Source organism: Nomia melanderi, chromosome 14 (genome assembly GCF_051020985.1).
Source record: "Nomia melanderi isolate GNS246 chromosome 14, iyNomMela1, whole genome shotgun sequence".
In the NCBI taxonomy this organism is placed as follows: Eukaryota; Metazoa; Arthropoda; class Insecta; order Hymenoptera; family Halictidae; genus Nomia; species Nomia melanderi.
The window spans coordinates 9,694,837-9,721,293 of NC_135012.1; the positions used below are offsets into that span (position 1 = coordinate 9,694,837).

Genomic DNA, 26,457 nt, shown 5'->3' on the forward strand with positions numbered 1-26,457 from the left:
AATATAAACAGGCTTTAAAACAGAAACAGTACCATAAAATGGACGACGAAGTAATATCAGATCTTAAATACACTACTATTTATCTTTATAAATTGGTAACATAAATTAAATTCAAAACATTCGCCCGCCTGTTTTTCTTTTAAAAATGGCGATTAACGTCGGGGAACGAAACTCAACGTGATTAAAGAGTTAATAGTACATACACCAACATGAAAAAAAATCAGTTTATTGAGACCAGTATTAAATTATTCGTGTAGGAATTCTATATTTATTAACTTACAACCTTCGCCTTTTTTCACATCAAAATGGCGACAGCTGTTGCAGAACAAATTGAAGTACTACTGGAACAATGATTTCCCTAAAAATGTCTCGATTTTCAAAACTATATTACAAAAAACACCGTACCATTTACCGTGACAGCTAATGTTTCATAAAGATTTCAATATGTATTCATAATATCGTAATAAAAAATGTATAACCAACTCCCGTAAAATACGTCCTTTCCATTGTCACTTGTAAGACTTGCCCCAAGATGGCCTGTCGAAAAAAAATTCGTGCGTGAATATTACTCGAGGGAACAAAGTATTAAGACTGACACCGAGGAGTTTCCGATAATAAAACGGAACTCGGTCCGTAAAAGCAAACTTCTTTCATTTGATGAATTTTCAGTGGATCCGCAAATTTCACCCGCAAGTTTTCAGTACGTCGTTCCCTGTCACTTTCTTCCTTTTTTTTTTTACGAGCGACAATAGCAGTTCTTCGGCGCGGCCCATTCATTTTGAGAAGTTAAAAAATTAAAAGCCAGCGACGCACGCCGGTTCCTATGCGCCGAAGTCAACGGCGGAGGCTGCAAAATGCCTTCGAATTAATTTCGGAAAACCGTATGGTTTTATGGAAATAATTTCACGCCAGCCATACTATATTATTATATCTGACTATTCTAAAATTAATTAATTATGTTTCGGAATCTTGATAACCGAATCTGACACATCATTTTTGCGACATCCGTTTCCGCTCATAAATACACCTAGTTTCCTTGCTTCATCCTTTCCAGGGACTTTTTCGTCTGATGACCTGGTTTTAACCTCTATAATAACCTTGTTAGACCCGTGAAGATTTAGAATAGAATTTGACAAGAGACGCTCTTTTTCTTAATAAATTATTCATGATCAAGTAGCTGTAAAAATGTTTATTTTGAGAAACATTTATGAGCTTGAAATTGTAGGAAATATAATTCCGGAAAAAGTATTTTTGATTGTGATATTTGACTTCTTAAATGAAACATTTTTTTTTAGGACTTTTGTTATGTTCTGAAAAAAGAAGATATTTTAAGATGTAAAAAAACTCACATTCTTCGATCTAGTGCTTTTTACGAGAGTAATGTGTACAAGTATGCGTGGACCTCGCGCTGTTGCCGAAATTTAACGATGATAACTATCCGGAGAGTTAATAGGAACACTCACTTTCATGAAACAGCGAAAATTATACGACGCAATGTGAAAACAGCTGCCGTTCTATAGGCTGTGATACAGTACATGTGAAACAGCTGAGCAGAAGGTTATTCTACACATGAAAACAACTCGGAAAGAAATAACATTTTTCCATTTAAAATCTTAATTTCGAGAAAATTAAATTTGAAAATTCATATATTCCTCGCTAACATAATAAATCATATTCCAATACAATTCTCTAAAAAACGAAGCCTTTCTCCTTTGTTTTTAGCATACATTAATTAAAGCGAGTAAAGTGATAAAAAACTTCATTACATTAAGACTATTATATTAAAGGCTATTATACTATAATAAACAGCGATACATTTACAATTTAAAGTAATAATTGACGTTGTTTCCTAAATTTATTATTTTCGAAAACGAAGAAACTTGTTCAAGTCGGAATTATTAAAATTCTCAGACGGAAAATTAAATGAAAATTGTATTCTCCCTTTTTCCGTTCGGTAGACAATTTCTGGCACGCCCTGTATAAAATCGGAGTATTTCTGCCCCAGCACATCGGGCCGTGCAAAGTGTTCCGCCATATCACCCAGATATTGCGTATCACAGATTTACGTTTCTCTTCATAACGTATGATCTTTAATATTGTTTACGTCCACGGCAGCATGATGCAGTTTCAATTGCGGATAATAACAAAGGGAAAGTTCCGGCCGTGCCTCGTATTTTCCCCGGGAAACTGGGAAACCCGGTGGACGGTTTCGAAAAACAAACGGGGACAAAGAAAACGATCCACGAAACGGTTTTCCCCGACGATTGCGAATGTAAGAAGCTGCGGGAAGAGAAATGACGGGCTTGTGTACGACAGATGGAAAGATAATGGCGAATAAAAGAATTAAATCTGAGAAAATCCTTTTAAAATTCTTCGGATAATCACAACGGCCGAAGAAGGAGGAAAATTCAGATTTTCAACGTAATGAGAACACCTTTACGAATTTGTTTGAATTAATTCGAAATAATAATGTAAATTTTTTAACACTAGAATTAGCGCACCCATTAAATGGATTTCTGTTTGCTTATTTTGTAACTATTGATATCTCGAAAGTGTTGAATATTGAAAATGATTGATACGTGATATATTTGTAACGAACGTACGTGTATAGATTTTGCAATAAAAATTGAAGATAGTAGTTAAGTGTCAGGAATAAGAATTTTGACGGTCCTTTAATAATGATCCATTTTACCAAATTCGCCAATTATGCAAAATTCTTCATGGACGTGAAGAATTAGATCACATGCGATTCGCAAGAAAAACTGGAACGGCGATCGGACATTTTTTCGGCTAACGTGGAGAGCCCTTTTGGACATTTTATTTCAAATAAAGCCCGCTCGCGTTCGGATCGTATTTGTTGGAACAAAGAAGCCGAGCGAGGCGGTACAGCTGAGAAAATAACGCGGAAGTAAAGCTTCCTACGTCACGATTAATAAAATTCCTTATTACGGAAGAGGAAGCGTACAGTTACGTCCGGGATACTAATTCGACGCTGACGCTACATTCCGTTGAAGTTAAGAATTTTACGATATTTAATATAGGCAATAAGCTGCCTCGGAAAGTTCGATAATAAGCTGTTCCTGAAAACTTTCGGAGCCGGAAAGATCGCTGCCTGTTGCGCGATATATTGTTAAATCTGATGGATGGTAACGATTTATGAAGAGGACGATCAGGCTGCCAGGTACCTAAATTAAGAGCAGACTCTTTCGAACGCATTAAAAATTCACGGGTACCATTTCCGAACGTGTTCGGAGCGACCGAGGCTATAGGGTGTATCGGAAATCCCGCTTCGAACATTACCTGAAAAAATCAATTCGCTTAAACGATCGAATGTCATTTTTGACAGTTTCTTCCGGGACACATGGTTCTTCCGTTGAGAAATAGAAAATTGATAACGATCATAAGGAACCTTGTTAAATTTAGCGATGTTCGTTAGATTGTAATATTTAATGAAACGCGAGTGGAGCAAACGGAACGAGAAATATCGTGAACGGATGTTTTGAATATTAAGACAGGGGAGTCTATTGTTAGTTTTCAACATCACTATTTCGAAATAATACGATAGGATTATATCTCGATGATTTGCTTGTACTCTTCCGATCTGAATATCTGTCATGCCTGATCAATAAACGAACGTTCAACGTCAACGAAATGGAGATTCGTACATATGTAGGTTCCTCTTCATTTTTATTTAATATTTGCAGTTTTATATATTCCCCCGTTCTCGATATGAGTTTTATCTAAAAATGCCTTTCATCTAGAAATTTATTTCACAAGGTTCTTCGTTGTATTCACTTTTTTATGACACTGTTCATTGTACGGAAATATTGCTGCGACGAAAAAGTGATGACACTTCTGAAAGTTAGGTTCTGATTTTTTCAGACACATTCGTTCAGGATGTTCTGTGGAAAAATTAACGAATCGCGAGGAACAAAGTGTTTTAAATGAAAGGGTTTTCTTAGAGCTATAAGTAGATTTTTTTAGTGTCAGTCTCGAATTTTTAAACATTTGACACAAGTCGTCCGCGTGTGTTGCAAATAACTTATGGAAGGATCCAATCGGCCGGCAATATTAGAAAAGAAAGGAGCTTGTTTTAATGCCTCGGCGTTCTGACATTTCATAGTATCGGTATTCGATAGAAATACAAAATCGATAAAGTAGCCGGCCAAGGTGCATGGACGTTTTCGGTATTTCAGATTTACCGTGGAAACTTCATTCTTTCACATTCGATCTTGCGCCAACACTGGCTCCAATTTAAACAATTCCAATGCGAACTTATATCAACATTTTCATTTCACGGTGTCCTGCTGATTTTAGATTGTCGTTCTTTATTAAAAGAGGAACAAATATAAGAGAATTTCTCGGCCACAGATTGGCGTCATGTTTTTGTATATTAAAATACCGGCATCAAAATATTTTAAATTATTAATTTAATCTCTTAAACATATATACTCGCGAAGCTGTGATTTCAGGTGTCTAAAGATAAATTCACCGACTACGTCACGATTAATATAACAATACCAAAGCAAACATAATTTCACAAAACGCAGAAAGTTAAAAAAATTAAGCACAGAGTTGATAAATTCAGAAAACAAATTAATAATCCCCACACAGCAGAGACTCACAAAACCTCCCTGCACATAGAGAGCTCAAACATGAACTCCCGAAAGCCCGAAAATTCAAAAAACCCAGCCCCAAAACCAGTGCGCATTTCAAAAATTCAATACCCAACCGAACACCGCGATCACTTCAAACAATCCCAAAAATCCCAAAAATCCCCGACCACGCACAACACAAAAGATAAGCTCCCCACGGATCCGCTGCTCCACTTTCAAATTCGAAGTGACTGGTGGAAACGTCGCTATGATCCCAAGTGCTCCATCACGGCGAACAAAAAAAAGAGAAAAAAAACCATCCGACCCCGGTTTAAAGCTCGCGGGGCAACAAAAGGAGAGGTCCTGCCGGTGCATCCGGAATTAATGCGATCTCGAATTACAATACGAGACTCCTCGAACCGCGGGACTCGATACAGAGATTTCATTTTTCCCTTGACGCTTATTGCCCCCACCGTCGCCTTTATTCCCCGCGTAATGCTGCGCGCCATCAATTTACTTTGCTCCCGGCCACTCGGCAGGCTGCTTGTCCCACGGCGATTGTCACTTCCACTTATAATACTTTCCGATCCTATTACCGTTGTTATGAGACAAATAGGTCAAGATTGTCTCTTTTAAGATCCCCACCGGCTTGACTCCGGGCTTATCTTTTCCCCGGATTCCTGGCGTCCCCCGGCGGTCTGGAAGCGAACGCTGCCCGGAGGTTCCAGGAAAAAGTGTCGCCTCTTATTTCATTACTGCGTCTTAGTTCGGCTCTTTTGAGTTTCGTTCCGCGCCGCTTGATATTCCTCTCCCCGGGCGACGTCGCGCGGAAAAGGGATTTAAAAGTCCCCGGGTCGCCGGAGAGCGGCCAGAGGGAGAGAGAAACAGCGACTGGCTAATTATTTCGATTTAATTCCATCGCGATATCGCGGCCGGCGAGCTTCTAATTGTAGCCGGGCTCTTTGTCCTGCGAGCAGCTGTTTTTTCACGGGACGCGGCGGGATTTTGCGTTGAGATGCATCGATCATGCTCGGCGCGATGGTCTTCTTTTCTTGGGGCTAGTCCTTTACGGTAATTGCCGTGGGAACGGACGTCGGGACACTTTGATGTGCTCGGCTGTTTGTCGATGGACACTGTCTCGTCATGGAAGGACTTGCGACGAATGTGTTGTTGGTTGAATACGCTGTTTCTCGGGGTGGTTTTTTAGTTTCTGGTGGTTTGGTTGAGTTTCGACTTGACCTACGATTTGTTTCTCTTAAGATCGATACGTCTACTTTGTTGGTAATGATCAAATTTCTTGGCATATTCTATGTCCATGTTTACTTTAAACTATAATCATTGGTAACAGAAGGATTATACTTTGAATTCACGAAAATTGGGTAATATTCATGTTTGTTAAATTCTGCTCAGAATCTTCACCGCGAGTCTGACACGTTATTATGAGGCGAGAGGTTAATAGGTACGTGACATAGCGATTTGTTTAGAGAGCCTAGAGTTATGTAGGGTAATGGAAATTAATGTGGTACTTCTGACTTGAAAAGCTTGTTAAAATAAGAGTTTTTTCAATGAAACCTGCATCGAAACACGAAGGAGATAGTAAACATTCGGACACTGATCGATAATGGGAAAATTTAAACTACGGTGAAAAATGTAAAGTTAAAGACAGCGAATTGGAAAAATGGCTTGTAATGTGGAACATCTAGGTAATTTGTAAATGAGACTTTCTTTTATCGCGAGAAATGAATATTTGTGACATTAAACAGAATAAGTGAACACTATATTATTATATCATTATATTTGTAGGAGAAAGAGAATTTTATTTTATTTTATTTTAAATTAAACAACGCACACACTATTTATATACTCAGATGCTCTTGTCTCACTCACACACTTTCTAGAACATTCTTTCACCGCCATGCATTAACTTCACACATATTTGAAATCTTCTAGATTCTTAAAAAAAAGAACATTATTAACATATGGAGAAAATCAATATAATCTAGAATATTCCTACGCTTTGAACATTCAAAACGCGCTCACACACAGTCGCGTCATTATTGCACACACATCACTCAAATACATCCATTCCCACGTATTATTATTACATTTTCGTTTCTTTTTATCTCACGTCATAGCCACTCAAATATAAAGTCTTCTACATCTCTCCCAATATTTACGTCCAATTACAAAAGAAACCGGTATTGACTGATCTAGAATCTAAAGAAGGATCCGACTAAGCTCGAGGATAAATAACCAAATGAATCGCGCCGCGAAGGAAAGAAGAGGGAATAGAATAATGAAAGAATCCGCGTGGCAAACAAGTTTATACAAAAGTCCGTAGCGCGAGCGTCGCGTCGCGTCGGCTCCCTTCGGAAATTGTTTAAAGCTTTTGGACGGTAAATGTTTTCTCATTAATAATCTCGTAGTATAAATGCCCTATGCAAACCTGATAAACTGTACACCGACATCTTTTATAATTAACTTGGGTAGTTACAGCTAGACGGCGGTAAATAAATTAACTCCGAACTCGTAATTTCTCAAAGTCATTTACAAGAGATGCCCGCTCCTTTGCCCTTAAAATGTATTAAAGAATTTAAGATTACAGGCTCGAGGAGCGACGTGGAAGCTTAAAGAAGTTCGCCTTTTCAGATTTTATAAATTTCGATGTCTGATAATTTCCTCGCGAATCGTTTCGGTAACACTTCTTTCCCGCGCACGTTTAGATTCGAATCTAAATCGAGCTGTAACAATATTCATCGCGTTTCAATAAGTTAAATTCCTTCTCTAAATTGAGCTGTAACAATATTTGTCACATTTCAATAAATTAAATTCCTTCTCTTGCAAATAAGAATTCATCCAGTTTCTTGTGAATATATATTTTACGTATAAACGTGCAATGTTCGATTCTCTTATCGTCTCTCTTATTTCACTCCAGTAAATAGGGAATAATTATTACTTTATCTACGATGATCATATTTCGGATTATTGTAAAAAATTAATCCAATTTCTTATCAAAGTGCAAAACAATATACTTCATCGGGTTTCTCAAATTTAGCATACATCAACGAACTACCGTAGTTTAATGATGACTGATTTTGTTGTTGCGCATTTAACGAGCGAGCAACATGTTCGCATGAAGCATTGCTTTAAACTTGGATTATCCGGAACCAAAACGCACCGAATGACACAAAAGGCGCATCGAAGTGAAGTATTAAACAGGTCAAACGTTAGTAATCGCAGTTCCGTCGCGGAACGAAGTCTGACGAAGATGACGAGCGAAATGGACGCCCCGGCATAACTGCGGAACAGGAATATAGCTATTGTTGTCAAACAGTAAAAGCGGTATACTACAGAGAAGTGTAGTATTGATTGTAGCCTCGACTAAATGCTCACCGCGTTGCAAACTGCTGGGAATGTTTATTGCATCTACTCGAAAGTTGAACACGTTACCGTTTACATCCTGAGCAATTCTTTCGGAAAATATAAGTTTATGACGTTCAATCGAGAATCAATGCGTTTTCTCACCACGCAACAAAATGAGCTGTTTTTTTTAATGATACAAGTCGACATGTCACTAAAAAGAAATTCTTTTTAAATCTTAAATCTTATGTATAGCATTATCTTAATTAATGTGCTTCAGTTTAGGATTAAATACATTTGCTCTTGCATTTCTGTTTGAAAGTGATATGAGTCCATTTTTGCAAAAATTAATAATATTAATTTCAAAAATTAATAAAATTAATAAACACAATCAATGATGCACGATATCCTCATAAATTAATCAAAAGAAGTTTAGCTGTAAAATTTTATCGCAAAAATGTTTTCTTTGAAAGTGGAATAAGGCCATTTCTGGCTAAAAATTCGTTAATTTTTTTATGAACTTTATTAATTATTATTAATGCAATTATTATTGCATAATAAAATTTAAAACAATTTATGGTTTTGTAAACATTACCTGAATTGATTAACGTTTGCCAATATTTTTAAGTTGATTCAGACACAAACCCTTAAATATGTCAATGTCTAATACAATGGACTTACAAGCTTTAAAAAACCAGCAGTTCTGTAAATCTTTTTAGTATGTTGCTGTCAAAATGATGAAGGTTTAATGTAGAATTTAATTTATATAAAACTTAATTTTTTTAAATATTTAAAGAATTCAAAATGGTAACGATAAAATAAAAATAGAATTTTTTAAAGTTGTTACTGAAAGAAGAATTACGAATTTCCTTTCGATCATGACCCAGAAATCTATAAATAGGTTTTTCATAGACAAAATGATAAAATACAAGATCAAAAATTGCTTTGTACATTAAATCATTAAACTTATTTCGATATCAGTTACAAATGCTTAAAATCTATGACGCCATTAAAAAAGGTACAAGCTTAAAATACTCCTCCAGACAACGTCCCCAAAGCACAATAAAAAATTCACAAATTTCTATCTACCCAAAATTACAAACAGATATCAAAACATTAACACCCAAACACGATGAAACAATTCCACAAAGAGAAAGGTTGCGTTCGAGGTACATCTGTACGACGAGAAGATATTCCGGTATCGAAACCGAAGTTCTAGTTCGACCGTACAGTGGACACACACAGGAAAAAAAAGTGTTCGCGCAAACAGCGGCACGCTGCGACCTGTCAGAATTAACCGAATTCATATTTCCATCGATATTCGCTATTTGCGATGTACTCTGACCTTTGATCTATTCGATTGCGTTAACAAGAAGCTCATTGTCAGTTAAAAACCATATCCGACGAGCGCGGATCGCTGCCGGCCGAGTTATAAATGGCGCAGAAGGCCCTCCTGAAAAACGTGAAAACGTGAAAACGTAAAAACGTTTCATTACGGCCAGATCAAGTATTCCATTTGCGCTGGGCTGCTGCAGGAAAAATTTTTCAAGTGATGTGACTTTATGCATCCCCCGCCATCGACGATTGTTACAATCGGTCGCGGGAAATCTCCGAACGAACGAACGAACGAACGAACGAACGAACGAACGGCCACTTTTTTTTTTTTTATTATTTTCATTTCTTTTTCGTTCATTCTCCCTTGCTCCTCCTTCCTCTTTTGGCCCCCGTTATACACGTATTATCGGAATTTCGATGGACGAGCCCCCGAGCGATACTCTCGCAACGTTTTCGACGCTCGTATTAGATTATTGTTGATACACGTCGCTGCGAGACGACGCGATTGATCAATGAATTCGATAGAATTAATCGTTCGCGCTGGCGACAACGACGGAGAAGTTTATTACTCGTGATAATCGAGGACCCGCGCTTACGTGGGAGTGTCTAAATATGTCTGCGGGGATTTTTATTCTGTATAAATTAGTGATTAATAAGTTATTAGCGAGGATTAGTTGCGAAATTTAATAGTGAGTAATTTGGGATTCATGAGTGATTAGTAAACGTTAGTTACGAAAATTAGTAGTAAGTAATTAGTAATTCATAAGTAATCAGTAAACATTATTTGACATTAAAAAGATTATTAAATAGTACTCACTGGTGTCACAAAAATTTTTTGGGTTATCTTGATTTTTCTTTAAAAAGATATGATTACAGTTTTGAAAACGTAAGTATTTAATATAAAAAAGAAAATAGTGTTTATGTTTCCTCGAAACTAATTATTTTATTAGAAGAATACAAAACGTAAACTGAGAAATTTTGTTTTGTTGAGACGTATTATTGATATTAATATATTTTCTCAAAACTGTAATATTTTTATACGAGAATAATGAAAAAGGTAATTTTAGACATTTTCTCTTTTAAATAGAATGTTCTCCCTGGGTTGTGACAATTTTTTAAAGTTATTTGATATATAAACGTTATTCTTTCACCGCGAGTCACTGTGTATTGAAGGAATAGAATAAAAGAGTTAAAAACATTTGAAATATCAATGTTATGTTCACTGGAACGTGAAGTAAAGAAGTGAAGCAAAAAATGGTAAACTTTGAAATTGTACGTGCGAAGAGAGTTTTAAAGCCGCCTTATATATTGCGATGCATAGTATCCTTGATATAGACACCGAATATTCGATAAGATTATGTAGAATCACGTGAAACATGAAATTTCATCCATATAGATTATAATGAAGAGCGGTTAGAACTAATGGAGTACTATTTAATTTGTGTGGAAGGGAAGGCGTTTGATATTACAGACACTATATGAACACGTCTCCTTTATTATTTTGTGTTAAGTTACCCTCGGACACCTTTATTACGAGAATGAAACGTGAAATTCGGTGTATGTATTGATATATGAAGTGGGTATCTATAAAGTATCCGCTGTTATGCGACAAAGTGCGCCTTGTTGCGGACACGTTTCAGGGGGTTGGTGTATATAAAGGGTGAATGAGTATTTTTTTAATAACGTTGAACGTAAACAAAAGTTCGGAATAATATTAATATTATTTAATTATGTTTTAGATATATTAATATGATTAATGTACTAATATTTTATATATTAATATGATTAATTTACTAATATATTATATATTAATATGATCAATGTACTAATATATTATATATTAATATGATTAATATACTAATATTTTATATATTAGTATGATTCATTTACTAATATATTATATATTAATATGATTAATGTACTAATATTTTTTACATTAATATGATCAATGTATTAATATATTATATATTAATATGATTAATATATTAATATAATTAATACATTCCTTTGACTGTTCAGAACATTAGTATTCTACAATGTATATGTATGTAATTTTGTATTGAATTTTTAATAATCACCAAAACTGACACATATTAAAGGTGCACAAATTTATTATCACTATAGATATTCAAGAGTTTTATGGTAATTTATTATTACTTTAGATATTAAAATATTTTATGACAATTTATTAGCACTTTAGATAATAAATATTAATTCCAATATAGTATTGAATATTTATGCAAGCTGATGCAGTTCCATAATTATAGCTTGCATGTCATTAAGAGTATATTAAAACTGATATCCTTCTGGAAAGAATCGAAGCTTGTTAACAACATTTCATTTAGAATGTATGTATATTTATCCTATGCCACCGACATTAACTTTTACTTTATTGGTTCGTTTCATATGGTTATACGTGTATTATAATTAGCGTTTTTAGACCGCTATAATGAGAAGAAATATTAAAGAAAAATGAAGTCCCATTCACAATGTAATGTAAAGAAACAAGCATTTCATGTAAATTCGGTGCAATCCGGAAAAGAGTGGATATATACGAAAAAATAAGTAGAAAAAGTAGAGCGACACGATTTTTCTCCACGATGCCTCGTTTCTGAATAAATCTGTCGTACACGTATTCATGTTAACAACAAATAAAAACGTTGTCAGGAAAGGAATACAGTAAGTTCGTATAACAAAAATCAGTTGGAAACGTATAATGGAGCCTTTCACTAAAATACCTTGTTACCGAGATAATTAACTTCGAACGTTTGTGTGACAAGCACGGGTTAGTATTTTTAAGTAGAAAGGGTAAATTATGAGCAGACATGCTAGTCAGACGAAGCTTCGTTTTTGAATGGACCTGTCTTACGTATCTTCGTGCTTGCAATAATTAGAAACGTTAACAGAAAAGAAGTGAAGTGAATTTATACGAAAGTTAAAAAAATTAGTGTAAGTTTTGGAATAAATTTGTTTACAGAAAATTCTGTTTCGAAGATAATTATCATATTTTGCTTTTAAGTCATCTGCTTCTTTATGTTAAGCATCCCTAAGAATTATGTCTGTCCGTATTTAAAAATAAGTGTGTTTAATTATTTATTAACTATTAATAATTACTAATTAACTATATATATTCACCTTTATTAACCATTTAATTTCAAAATTTTAATATTACATATTTCTTAAAAAAATATATATATAATGTATAATACTTAGAAATATTTACTTATTTAAAAGAATAAACAAAGCACAGTATATTTCTTCAATCGTTCATAACACATTTAAACATTTGCACAACACACAGAAGTTAATATTTACAAAAAATGCAAAGCAAACGTATTTCATCTATACTTATTTCGACTCAATTGGAAGTTCACAAGACAAATGCATTAAAAATACAATGCAAATTCAATTCTTCCAAATAAACAGCAAATTACGAATACATTAGAAGTACAATACAAATTCGAATTCTCCAATTGAAAAGCAAATCACAAATACATTAGAAATACAACGCAAATTCAATTCTATCAAATGAAAAGTAAGTTAAAAATACATTAGGAATGCAGCAAAAATTCGGTTCTCCCAAATAAACCACTCCCCTAATTGTGCCACTTGAAGAGCATCCCGCGCAAAATGAATCGCATCGCGCGGACAGGCACGATCGCCGTAACATTGACATTTTCTATTGTCAGCGGCCCTTTCGCGAGACGGGTTCACCGGGGAAAAAAACTTACACAGATTTTTCAGCCGAGGGACAACCGATGCGAACAACAGGGTTGCGATCACAAAAATTATTCACCGCGCAACGGGGTGGGGAGGGGGCGAGGTTAATGTATCCGCACGAATAAATGCTGCGCAGCGAGGGTGGCAGGCGGCGTCATCGTTTCTGCATGAAAAATATTCGAAAACGTCTGCGCCGCGCGGCGCGACCCTTTATACTCCGCCGAGAGGAAACGGCGAACACCGGATCGCGACAAGTATGAGAATAATTCGGCAGCGGCATTAACAAGAGAATATAATACGCTCGCTCGAATGTTATTCTAGCTGTGAACAACGCAGTAACGTATCGATCCTCGAGTATTATGTTCCCCCTATCTATTTTGCGTACCGTCTGTAACGGAGCTCTCCGGTTACAAAGAAATTGTAAACGTAGCTTCTGATGGGAACCGTATTACTCGCTCGCTTTCTATGTCTTTCTGTGTCATCTTAATTAGTTAATAAGGTTGTGTATCCATTTGTTTAAGAATGTTAAAATACGACAGGTGTAAATATATTATTAATTATAATAACAGTAATATTAATATTACCAATATTAATTAATAGAGTTGTGAAGAGATATCTGTTTATCTAAGAACGTTAAAATAATGTATGATAGATGTAATTATAATATAATCCTATTATTAAGTATTATGATATTAATAAACAGTAATATTGACAATATTAATATTACTAATATTAATTAATAGAGTTGTGAAGAGATATATACTTATCTAGGAACGTTAAAATAATGTATGATAGATGTAATTATAATATAATCCTATTATTAAGTATTATAATATTAATAAACAGTAATATTGACAATATTAATATTAATATTACTTTTATTATTGATATTAGTAATTACTGTTTATTTGTTAATATTACTATTTGATATTACAGTTACCATTTTTAATAGTAATAACTATTATAAGTAATATTCAGGTATCTCTTAAATAACGCGTTCTTTTTATACTTCTTCACTTTTCAAAAATTAAGATAATTTTGTTTTACCTAAAACAAATTACATAATAATTAGACTACTGTATTGTATACTATACTGTGCTGACACCACACATCTTCCCTTTGTAACACATACAGAAAACAGTTTATATTTGCAAATAGTTTAACGCGGTACAGTTACACGATTCATTTCATGTATTAAATTGTTTACTTACTATTTCGCAATTCCGACATTTTTCAAATTATACTCATTATTTCGCATCATTCACCGTTACATCGACAATAATGGAAACACGGGTAGCACGATAAATTCTCTGTAAGCACTTGAATCCACATAATCGGTTCTCCGACAATCTGTATTGCAACGGATTATCGCTGTCTCAAAATAAAAAAAGGGGAAGAGGAACGGTAAAACCGTACTGCCCCTTTCGTCCACTTACACGGCCGTTCCGTACCCAGTGCGTCCCGTTTAGTAAATGAATGTCATATCGCAAAATTGCTGCGCGCAAGATATGCAAATCGTGGCAGTTTTTCACGTGCATGGGTATTTGTTTCAGGCGGTGCCTTCCCACCCGAATTCGCCGGCCCTATCACGAATCTAACGGTGCCGCTCGGAAGGGACGCAACTTTTACGTGTCTGGTCAAACATTTGGGGGGTTACAGGGTAAGTTTCCCCTATGAAAATTCATCGACCGCTGACGTATCAAATTCTTCCGAGTAGGATGCAGGGTGCACGGACATTTTCGGCGTCCCCTTTGGTCGTTCGACGTCCTCTTTTTGTTTGCCAGTCTGCTACAGAAGTGGATTGTGTTATAGATTTTAGAAATTTATACGAGTTTTTAGAGAAACTTCTGTAGACGTTTATGTGGTTATGCAAATTTTTATAGATATTTTTATTGAAATTTTCATATAAATTTTTATAAATACTTCTAGAAATTTTCATAGAAATATTTATAGAAATTTGTGCAAAATCTTTTTTAATTTATATCGTTTCTATGAATATGTGTGTGCTTTTGGAGACGAAAATATGTATTATGTTATTATACATGCTGCTTTCTTCACTAAGTTTTCAATATACCTTTTCAAATGTTTGTACTTGCATATATATGTGGTTATTTTTACGCAAATTTTTATAGATATTTTTATAGAAATTTTCATATAAATTTTTATGAATACTTCTACAGAAATTTTCATAGAAATATTTATAGAAATTTGTGCAAAACTTTTTTTAATTTATATCGTTTCTATTATATGTGCTTGCTTTTGCAGACGAAAATATATATTATGTTATATATATATATGTAATATACACAATTTGATGATACAGAGACTCTTCCATTTTATGCAATGAAAATTGTTTATTATTAGTGTGATACATTTTTTAAATAATTGGTGCAAATATTTTGCTTATGTAAACATAATTTGGTCTTACTACGAATCTACGAATGTTTGGCAGAAATTACGTTATAATTGTATTATAATTAACTGGCAAATTTGCTAAGAAAACAAGTATTTTAAACTACTCATTGGTATATAAACATATCAAGTACAACTCACATTTCACGGCGAACTGATTTAAAGGAAACACGCCATTGTGCGGGAAAGCACATTTTCACTCTGAACAGACTTTGCATAAAAAAGAAAGTCTTTTGTTTCGTGTTCGCGAAAAGATCATCGCTCGGTGCACGCCATTATTGCCTGATATTGCGTCTGGCAATTGTGCCAATCGTCATGCTAACTATAACAAGAGGTGAAACGTGTTATGGTTCGTAATGTGAAAAAAGTGGCAAAGGTTTTACAATTTACGGCAGTGCACGGTCGCGTTCTAAATTGACAAAGGAAAAGGGAACAAAAGTAATTTCTGAACAAAGATCGAGGAAACCAAAAAGTGTTTAATTTCGTGAGAAGAACTTTTTACTCATTACGCGTTCGTGACGGATCCTTTGGTGAGATAATGATGTCTCTCATATGAAATATTATCTTGTAATAGTGAAGATCTGCATGACTAATTAGGATGCAGATTTTTATAGGTTTACAAAAAAATTGAAGGTACTGGATTGCACAAAGTATACACGATATGAAAAAGTATATAAAATATTTAAAGTATTATATTTTTCATAATATTTGTTACTGATTTCATGAAGAATTCAATAATTTTTACTGAAAAATTGTAAAATATAAAGAAGGTGCACTTTAGTAATTGTGCTCAAAAAAAAGCCAAAGAGCTCGCAAAACCTTAAGGGAGAGTTATTTCCTCAATAGCAACGACTTTGAGCAACCTATTCCACTAAATTCGCATGCACTCTTCTTGATTTGACATCCCACGTCCCGTTTCGTCACGATGTTTGGCCAGAAAAAAAAACCGTCCCTTGTCGTATTAGATTTCACATCCTCGGCAGTGAACACAATTTCCTTATGCGTTACCCTAACGCTGCCGGCGGTAACCAGTGCGGAGACTATGGCTACAATGTGCAAAGCAATTCCAAAAATTCCAAATTTTCCGCTTTAACGAGACCGAGGAGGACGGTGTAAATTTAATTACGCTTTTACGTGCAACCGAAACGGCAAGATTATCGTTTACACGCGTGAACATACGTTCCTTCGCCGCGCTGTAATCTCGTTAGCGTCTCGCGCTATTGCTGCGCTCTTTCATTATGCCGTAACCGGTTGTTTCCAATACGGGGAAGCTCGTTTGCTTTGACCCGGGTGAAAACTTCGACTAGGTCAGGTATCTTTTCTATACTGAACACAACTTAAAGGGAAGTTTAAAAAATTATGAAACTCTATGTGTGAAGATAGGAAGTCGAGCCTAATACGTTGCAATCTTTTTCCTGCCGAATTTCACGAAAGCGTGGAACTACCCCCTGGAAAAATGCGAATTTTTATTTTTCGAGGATTATCTTCAGAACAGTAAGAGATAGCGGAAACAATGTTCAAAACAAGTACATTGTTCTTTCGCGTGTAGAATTGAAAAGTAAAATTTTTCTAAATACCCCCACCACCTCTTTTGAAACATTTTATTTTGCAATTTTGCAAGCGTGAAAGAATAACGTATTTTTTGTTTAAACATTTTTTTTGTTATCTCTTACCGTGCTCAAGGCAATCCATGGGAAAGAATGCATTTTTTTCAAGCGGTGGTTTTACACCTTCAAAGTGAAATTCGACACGAAAAGAATTGGAATGTATTAGGCTTGACTTACTCTACTTACGTGAAGCTGCATAATTTTTTGAATCTCTGGGTTTGGTAACTTCCCTTGTTAGTGGTTTTGGTTTTTTGTCGAATAAATTGGAAATTTTATAATTGTAGAATAAAATAATGTCTCTTTCCGCTTGAAAATGGAATATTTGGAAGTGACAATTTATAGTTCTGATTTAACTTTGGATTAGAAGTGGAATGATGGAAAGACATTACAAATTTTGTATGGGTAATCATATTTATTGAAGCGGTGAAATTAAGTTTCGATCTTGGATTCAAAAGTACAAATGATGGGACATGTTCAAAACTATCGTCTATACGGGTCCAAGACTAAAAGGACACACTTATTAAACTATTCGTAATAACTACTATTTCAACAAAATAATACACCAAAAGTTCCTTTTACACACCACGACTCCTAATTTTCGACGAAAAGAATACCGAAACGTATCAATTTAAAAAGACCACTTCACCTCGGTATCGGATTCACATCTGCACACAACACGTCCCAATTCCATTAAAACAGGGATGCGAAGAAAATTCAACGACACGCCTTTTTTCTCAAAGAGCCGCCGTCAATATTTATTTTAGAGATGATTAGATTAATCCACCGTCAACTGTTCATTTTAATATCAATATTGGCCTAGTCCACAGCAAGCGACGCGGAGAGCTGCTCGAACTAATATTATTAAAACAGAAGATTATAATATAATAACATTAGCGAACACAGTGTATTCGGGGAATGTACGCGCGCCCTAATTCCCTTCATCTTGTTTGCAAACGTTAGCAGTGAATTTTTATTCAGTTCGAGGCGGAAACAAATTCGATGGAGCCTTATAAGGAGCGGCGCGAGGAACGTAGTCGCTTTATTAAAAAACATAGTTATCACCGTTCGGCCCTCCGCCACCCCCTTCGCCCGCCATTGGCCAGGGCTTATTATACCCAATGATACCGACATTTAATATCGTTGTTCTCGCATAGAAATGGAACGACCGTCCGAATGAATTCGTGCCCCGGATGGAACGAAACCGACCTTTATCCGGTAATTTCCGCCATGCTTACATGGAAATTTTGCAACTGCTATAACTGGTGCCCCGTAACATGTGTTTCAATTTCAGCGCGTATGGAAAACGAAAGAATAAAAGAAAGAGTGACGAAGACGGGAATGGAGTGATCGTGAAAATTCGGGAACCACTCTGTCGCGAGATGGGACCATTAGAAAAATTAGAAAATAAAGGGAAGACAAGGAACAAAGAAATTGAGCGATCATGGAGGTTCAAAAGTGACTTTCTTGTATGATTAGGAGAGTGATAGCAGAGTTGTGCTGTAATATTCGAATGGTTAGAATGGGTACTTTGTGAGATGTGTTTCAGTTTAAGGGAGGATGAGAAATAAAAGATAAGAGAAGGTGAGAAAGAGGAATCAAGTGACCATGAAAATTTAAGAGTAACTCTGTTGTAGAATTAGGTCGTTAGAAAATTTAAAAAATAAGAAAAATGTTGAGAGAAGGAACGAAGCGACTATGAGAATAAATATTTAAAGCAACACTTTCGTAAGATTAGGAGAATGAGAAGAGTTGCTATAATAATACATTTTGTTACTATAACCGTTATAAGCTTTGTAACGCGGGTTTCAATTTCAATGCAGCTAAAGAACCAACAAATGAAAGAAAATACGACGAAAAACGAAATCGAGCGACCATGAAAATTCAAGAGTAACTTTGTTGTAGAATTAGGTCGTTAGAAAATTTAAAAAATAAGAAAAATGTTGAGAGAAGGAACGAAGCGACTATGAGAATAAATATTTAAAGCAACACTTTCGTAAGATTAGCAGAGAAATGAGAAGAGTTGCTATAATACATTTTGTTACTATAACCGTTATAAGCTTTGTAACACGGGTTTCAATTTCAATGCAGCTAAAGAACCAACAAATGAAAGAAAATACGAGGAAAAACGAAATCGAGCGACCATGAAAATTCAAAGGCAACCCTCTCGGAAGATTAGAAGGGTGGCAGGAGAAGAGTTGTGTTGTAATAAGCCCGCTTGCTCTCGTTAAGATCGCTTTGGCATGGGTATAAAGAGATAAATAATCTGGTTACGAGCGTCTAATGACATTACGCGAGAGTAAAGTGGTAACGAGCGACTGTTGCTAATTTTTCATTTAAAGTTTAACGCCGAGACGGAGAATCCGGGCGCGGTTGTGGGGGGGGGGACAGGGAGGTGGGACGCAAATGAAGCGCGCACTCGCAATCTCAACCGGATTATTTTGTAATTCAATAGCCCGTGGCCGACCAATCTCGGACTATTCTACTGGCCAATTCTGTTATTTACAGCTGTGTCGCAACGCCGTGAATTGTCATTATCGCGGCACGACTGTTAACGTTTTGTATCGATGACAGGGGAAGAAGATAACGATGTCGATGACGACATTTACGCTCTCATATTTCATACGTGTAATTTGTATTTTGTAATTGATGGAATATAAGTATTCTTGAATATATTTTATTCGGTTTTAAATTTTATTTAAGTGATTAAGTGAAATTTTATTTAAACATTTTGAATAATGTTTTTTGTATTTGTTGTTTGGTCCTTGAAGCTGTTTTAGTTAATAATTAGCTGATGACGTATTTAGTTAAAATCAGGAGTGGTTAAGAATTTTCAATTTTATTCGAATGATTTCTGGAATTGTTGAAATTGCTATTTGTTTCTGGTGTTATTTTAGTTCGTACGAAGAGAAATTGAATATTATAATACGATTATAGTTGGGTTTATATGCGAGCCAGTCTTCCATTTCGTTCCTTGTTAGCAAACATTGTGCCGGAATCAATGAGAACAAGCGTTTTATAAGGTACTTCATATTTCACCCCTTTCAACGGGGAAACATTGAACCGAGGGATAGATTATTCGTCCATGCCATTTGATGTATAATTTACTTAAGAGGCACTCAATACTTCGGTTTCGAATTTAAGTCTCTGTTATTTGAAATTAAATATACGTTCCAAATTAAACAGGAATTAAATACAAGCAGGAGTTCTCGTATTACAGATCCATTAGTAACCGGAGCAAGTTTCTATAGAAATCGTATTTTCTTAATAAATATTCCACGTGATTTAACTATTTGATGGTAATGAAATTAAACTTTGATTCTGAAAGCAATTGAATGTTTTTTAGATACTCAATTATTCATATAAATTTATGAATTAAGGAGTTTTTGTTATATTTGTATATCTTTTGTGTTAGTGTTGAGGATTTAGAAATGTCTGAAATTAAGTTTGGAGAAATATTTTTAATATTACCTGAAATTTTAATATAAATTAAAATATGGATATTTATTATAGGTAAACGAACTTCCGTTTTAAGTAAATATATATATATCAGTTTACTGATATTTATATATTAGGAGCATAGTCGCGAAGTTTGTCGGTAGTATAAGTTTCTTTTGCATAATGATGTTTACGATTTGACGTTCTGGAGCTGCAAACTTGCGGAGAACTTTCAATGAGTATAAGAAAAATGGCTCAACAAGTTACACGCTGATATTACTCAATTTTTTAACGCGACGAGGAGCGGCAGAGAAAGTTTGCATTTCCACTGCAGTCCTCGTTTTATAATTTGCATTAAGCAATAATGCGTTTAAAATGTTAAAATTCTTTACTCCAAAATATAAATCAGATAAAATATTAATTATCTCTGTGTACATTCTAATCTTGATTAATTACGGTGCACTGTAAGCTTGATTAATTGTCACACAAGCAAAGTATAACATTCTTCTTCGTAATAAGGACTTATTAACAGAGACCGGACATTTGTATAAAACGAATATTTCACTAATTAAAAATTCTATGAACTTAATAATAAAATAGCAATTTCATTACGCTCGAACAAATGCTTCGTTTCATTTTATTTTCTGATGTTTATAATTCGATTGACCAGCATTTTGTTATTAACATTCAAATGTAGACACAAATATTCATAACAATTATAAATCATATTTCACTCTGCCGGTTCCAGTTTCTAGTTTGTATTACTTCCAGTCAGAAGAAAATCCAACTTTGGATTACGTTCATTGTTTCTTATAATACGAATCCAAAGTGTTTTAATTAAGTCCCTGAAGTAACAGATTGGATGGCATTACCGCAGGCTGGCATCTTAATAACTTATTAATTTTAACGTTTCCAACAAACGTCTCATTAACTTTTAAGGCATTTTTAAGCGGACGGCCTCGTATAATTCCGAAATATTCAATTCTTAATCGAACAATAATTACCCTCTCTTACCAACTTCACCTACAAACAAGATTCAATTCACAAAAACCTTGAATTACACAATACATATTAACTTCTCCGCATTGTCCATTCCGTATTTTATCTGTCTTACTGTCACAAATTTTCATTCTCCACTAATTTCAAACTCCATTTAATTCTCTCATTAACACAACCCTCTTCTACACACCTCGAACACGCAAAAACATCGTTTGCCATCAATACAACAATCTCAAAAACCATATTCACGGTAGTCGGAACCATCGCAAAGGCTTGCAAATGAAACAATCACGAAAAAAATTGATCTCTCGCTTACACCGGCGTGCCCATGCACTCGAGCCGCACTGACCGTTCGGTTATCGAATCACTAGGTCGGCGAGCGTATCAAGGAATCACAATGAACCGAAACAAACAAAACTGAATAAAAAACAAAAAAGCGAACAACGAAAAAAAGGGGGGGGGGGGAGGAGTAAGGATCGAATGAATCTCATTACCACAATTTAGCAGTAAAAGCTCGGCGCGCCGTGAAATCGAATGAATTGGCCCTGTCCGGCCGAACACACCGGCAACAATCGATCAAGCCCACGTGCGAATAAATTTCAATTACACCTTTCCGAATGCAGGAGAGCCACTCCGCGAAAACAATTCCCGAACACCATTACAACAGGCCGGGTACGGGGTAGCACGAGCCCGATAACCCCTTTCCTATTAATGCAAGCGCTCCCGGGGTGGCTCGGTCGGCGCCGGTTCTGTGACTTCGCGGCGAGATTTCGGATATTCGAAGGAAAATGCAAATATCGCCGCGAAGTTTCGGCCAAGAAGACAGAAGACGCGTACGCGGCACGCCTACGCGCGCGCGCGCACCCCTGGCGCCGACATCCGCAGAGTCCGTCCGTGCATCCGGGCTTGTTTGTATTCCGCATTCAAGCTGTCTATAGGGAAATTGCGGCGTCACCCGGGGCCTCCGAAATCTATGAACACGTCTCTGACCTATGATCGTTCCCGGTCGCCTCTCACCACTTGTACTCGCCGTCTCATTAGCCCCTTTAATCTGACTCGGGGACCTCATTGCTAAGAGGCTCAGGCCGCGCCCGCGGTTTTACTCTAAATTGCTCCCTGAATTTTGGCCGTCTCCTGTGAAAATGTACCGTCGAGTCACCGAGACTTCGACGACCGTCAAGGTTTTTGCGTTGCTGTGAATTGGTTTGAATTTTGCGCTTTTTGGTTTCGGGGATGCTGGATGAGTTATGTGAAATTTGAAGTGTCTTTCTAGGGGTAGGTTAGTTGGATCGATGTTGTTGGAATATTGATTTTTTTGGAGATTACTGTTAACCTGTTAACCTAAGGGATTTAGTTTAAAAAATTGTTTGCGCGTAATAAAATAGAGAAATGAAGTGAGTACTCGTCACACGCTGTTAACTGATTAATACTGGGTGATCTAATTAGGCGATGTCTCTCTTTTGGAAGTATGAACATTGGGAATACTTTCTTCTTTTAATTGGAGAAACAACGAATATCTTTTTGAGGTATATTTGGTTACGTAAAATGGTGTCTTTTGATGTTTTGGTTGAAAATATATGATAATATTTTCAGGATATTTTAAATTGGAATAGAGGAAATTATAAGTTGTCACTATAGCTTGAATTAGAATTTTTTAGAAAATTTATGCGAATTGAAATGATTTTTTAATTCTTCGCTTTTATGTTATAGGAAATTAAAAAAGAGGTACGATTACTTTCCACTCATTTCAACAACATTCGACCTAATCTCAATAATATATTGTTCCAAAATCCATATTTTAACCAAAAATAAAGGAACATAGTCTATTGTAAAAATTCAATATTGCAGTTTCAAATATCATATTATCAAATACTTATCTGTACAATAAAAATACCTATCTTAAATAAGTGTTTAATAATATAATATTTAAAACTGCAACATTAAATTCTACTACAGATAATGTTCCTTTATTTTTGGTATTTCAAAAGTGTTAACTGAATTCTAAATTTTAAGTAGATTAACTCTCTACATATATAAATTCCAAAAAATCTCTCTCACGAATTTCTAACTAATTACCTGGAACATCTACATCATACAGATAGCATACTTTTTCTACAAACAATACAGTGAAACCTATATCACACACCCCTAAATCCAGTACATTAAAGACGATTGCAAGTTGTGAATAGGACGAAGGCTCTTATTGTTACGAAAAAACTACCAAATGTACGATAAGTCTTAGAAAACGTAAAAAGTGTATACAAACTAAAACCACGATGGTTTAAGGGCTCGAACGAAACGGTAAGGCTATAAGTGGCCTTAACAGATAATTCTTTATTTTCACGAAGAAAAGTCTGTTCATCGGAACATTATACTTTCAAGATTCACTTTCCCTCTGTCTTACATCGTCCCGACGAAATGCCACAATTCACTTCGTTTTCATGACGCCGGATCGCTTTGTTAGTTATTGTTGCGAGTTTCACCACGAATTTATCAGGTCACGGGTGCAATTTTTCTAACGTGAATGTCCTCGACAGGTCGGCTGGGTGAAAGCGGACACTAAGGCAATCCAGGCGATCCACGAGCACGTAATAACTCATAACAAGAGGATCTCAGTGTCCCATAGTGATCACACGATGTGGAATCTCCACATAAAGGGCGTGCAACTGGAGGACGAAGGCGTCTATATGTGTCAGATTAACACGAATCCCATGAAATGGCAAGTAAGTCGATGACGCGAGTTCGAAAAAGCTGTAAAACGCTGTCCACTTTACCTTTTTCTGTGTCACGGTTTAACAAGAGGTTTACGGAACGCAATTTGTTGCATATTGAATTTTGTAAACGTTATTTGGTAGAGTAAATCAAAATTTGCAGTCCTAGGAATATATATCTTAATCTTCTATGTTTAAATTTTTAATTTTCAAGATCCAGATGAACGAACAGCGACTGAGTTTTAAATTGATATTAAAAGTGAAGGTTTTTATAAAGAAACTTGGGTACAGTGACGAATATACAAATATATAAATTTTGTATATTTTTCAACGATTGTCTCATGAATTTCAATTCCTATTTTTGTACTATATTATTTAGAGGAATATAGATTGAAAAGTTACGAACACCAGGTGACATGTTAAAAACTGCAATAAAAATGGAAATCTTTTCAATATACATTGCAATTTGGTGTACTCTGAACTATCAGTATTTGTTACGTAATAATTGATTAAAAGCTATTGATTGAACACTATTGTATACAAATTTATACGTTTCTATGTTTTTATAATTCAATTATTGTTATACTTTCTATATTGATATTAATCGAGTTGATTTCCAACAAAAGTTGCCCATATTTATATGCTCATCCTTGTACACAAGAATTATATGCATGATACATTTACATTAATTGTCAAAAATTATTACAGTTACTATGTGTCTATTTTTAAATTTATAAAAAAATAACTGAAAATTTAAAGCAATACGACCAGTAACATACGTGGGAAATTAATTTTAGAAAATTTAATTGTAATACCACACTTAACTATCGTCCGCTAAAATTGGTACAACAGTCGCGCAATAAAAACTTTATGAAATTTCATTGTAAAAAACATTACGACGGTGCATGGAAAATCCCTCTGTAATTAGTGCATATTTATGCACAGCCGCATTTTCATTGTCTAATTTATAAGCGTCGTGACTGAAGCAAAAATGAATTCCCTTTGAATAAGGTTTTACGAGGTTTAAAACAATTTTACATGATTAAATTTGAAATTTCAAATTAACGCGGAAAATCCGCCGTCCACAATAATGTAAATTTACCGTTATTTATTATTCCGTTTCTTCTATAATGTATCGGCGAGAAATGAAATATCTCGTTTGAAACGTACTCCCAGCGAAAGGAAAAAGATTCTCAAAGGGAGCGAACTGATTCCGGTTCTAACGCAGGTCTTTATGCATTAAAAATGGCCAAACAAAAATTCTGTCAAGTAGCTCGCGGAACTTTATATCCCCGGGTTTAGTCTCCTGATCCTTCATCAAAGTTATTTTCGATTTCTTTGAGCATTTGGCTCTTCCCTTTCAAATTAAATGGTTTGTACAGTTCGAAGAGTTCATGAACTTCGAGACTTCGGAGTTTTATTAAATTCACGTCAAAACACCTGGAAATTATTTTTTGTCCATGTAAGAAAGTTCGGAGAATGTCTGGCGGTCTTGAAGCTTTGAAATGTTGATGAAAATATATTTTGAATTTAATTTTTCATAATGTGTTCTGTGGATATATAATTTCGCACATGTAAGTGAGAATATAATTACCCTACCAAACAAAATGTTTAATCAATGATGTTTTCATTTCTGGAATTATCTGCACGAATAATAATTAAATTTGAGCAACGAAGCCCCGGGGTTCAAAATCATTAATTAAATATTGTGAACAGTAAATTTAATTCATATTTTGCATTTTTATTTTATTTTAAACTTTTCCTTTTTTTTATAACAACATGAAGGAATTAATGAATATTATTATGCATAAATTCTTAGAAAACTGTGGATTTGAATAAAATCGAGAATTCACGAAGAATTTGCATTATTACTTAAACTTCTCGAAAATTATATACAACACATGGAAAACAGAAAAATAAGAAAAATAATCTACATATCATTCCTTGTAAAAAACAAAATTCGAAACCCATAATGTTTACTAACAAAATCATTTTATATTTATCCTCCCCAAATATGAATGTTAATTACAAGATACACCAACGTCGAAATATTTTGTTTAACACTAAAATTACCGAGCAGTTATATTAACATTTCGATATTCCTCTAGAAACTCCAAATAGTGCATCTACTGAGACTTTTATTATTTACAATTTAGTTCGAGTATTGTTACATGAATTTCTTTAATAATTTCTCAAAGTCTGTTATCTTCTTAATAATTGAAAAGGAGAAATCGGGAACGGCTCGGTTTGACCCGCCCGGTAGTTTTAGTGTTAAATGGAATT

At 35.0% G+C, this 26,457-nt stretch overlaps 1 protein-coding gene across 2 annotated transcripts in view; it reads left to right on the forward strand.

The window, feature by feature from the left end:
* LOC116429020 (lachesin) overlaps nucleotides 1–26,457 on the forward strand; it is a 142,478-nt gene that overhangs the window by 67,028 nt on the left and 48,993 nt on the right. For both annotated transcript variants that reach the window (XM_031981382.2, XM_031981383.2), the window contains exons 3-4: nucleotides 14,564–14,670; nucleotides 24,001–24,186. In XM_031981382.2, the coding sequence (XP_031837242.1) occupies nucleotides 14,564–14,670; nucleotides 24,001–24,186 (293 nt within the window). The remainder of the gene's footprint in view (nucleotides 1–14,563; nucleotides 14,671–24,000; nucleotides 24,187–26,457) is intronic.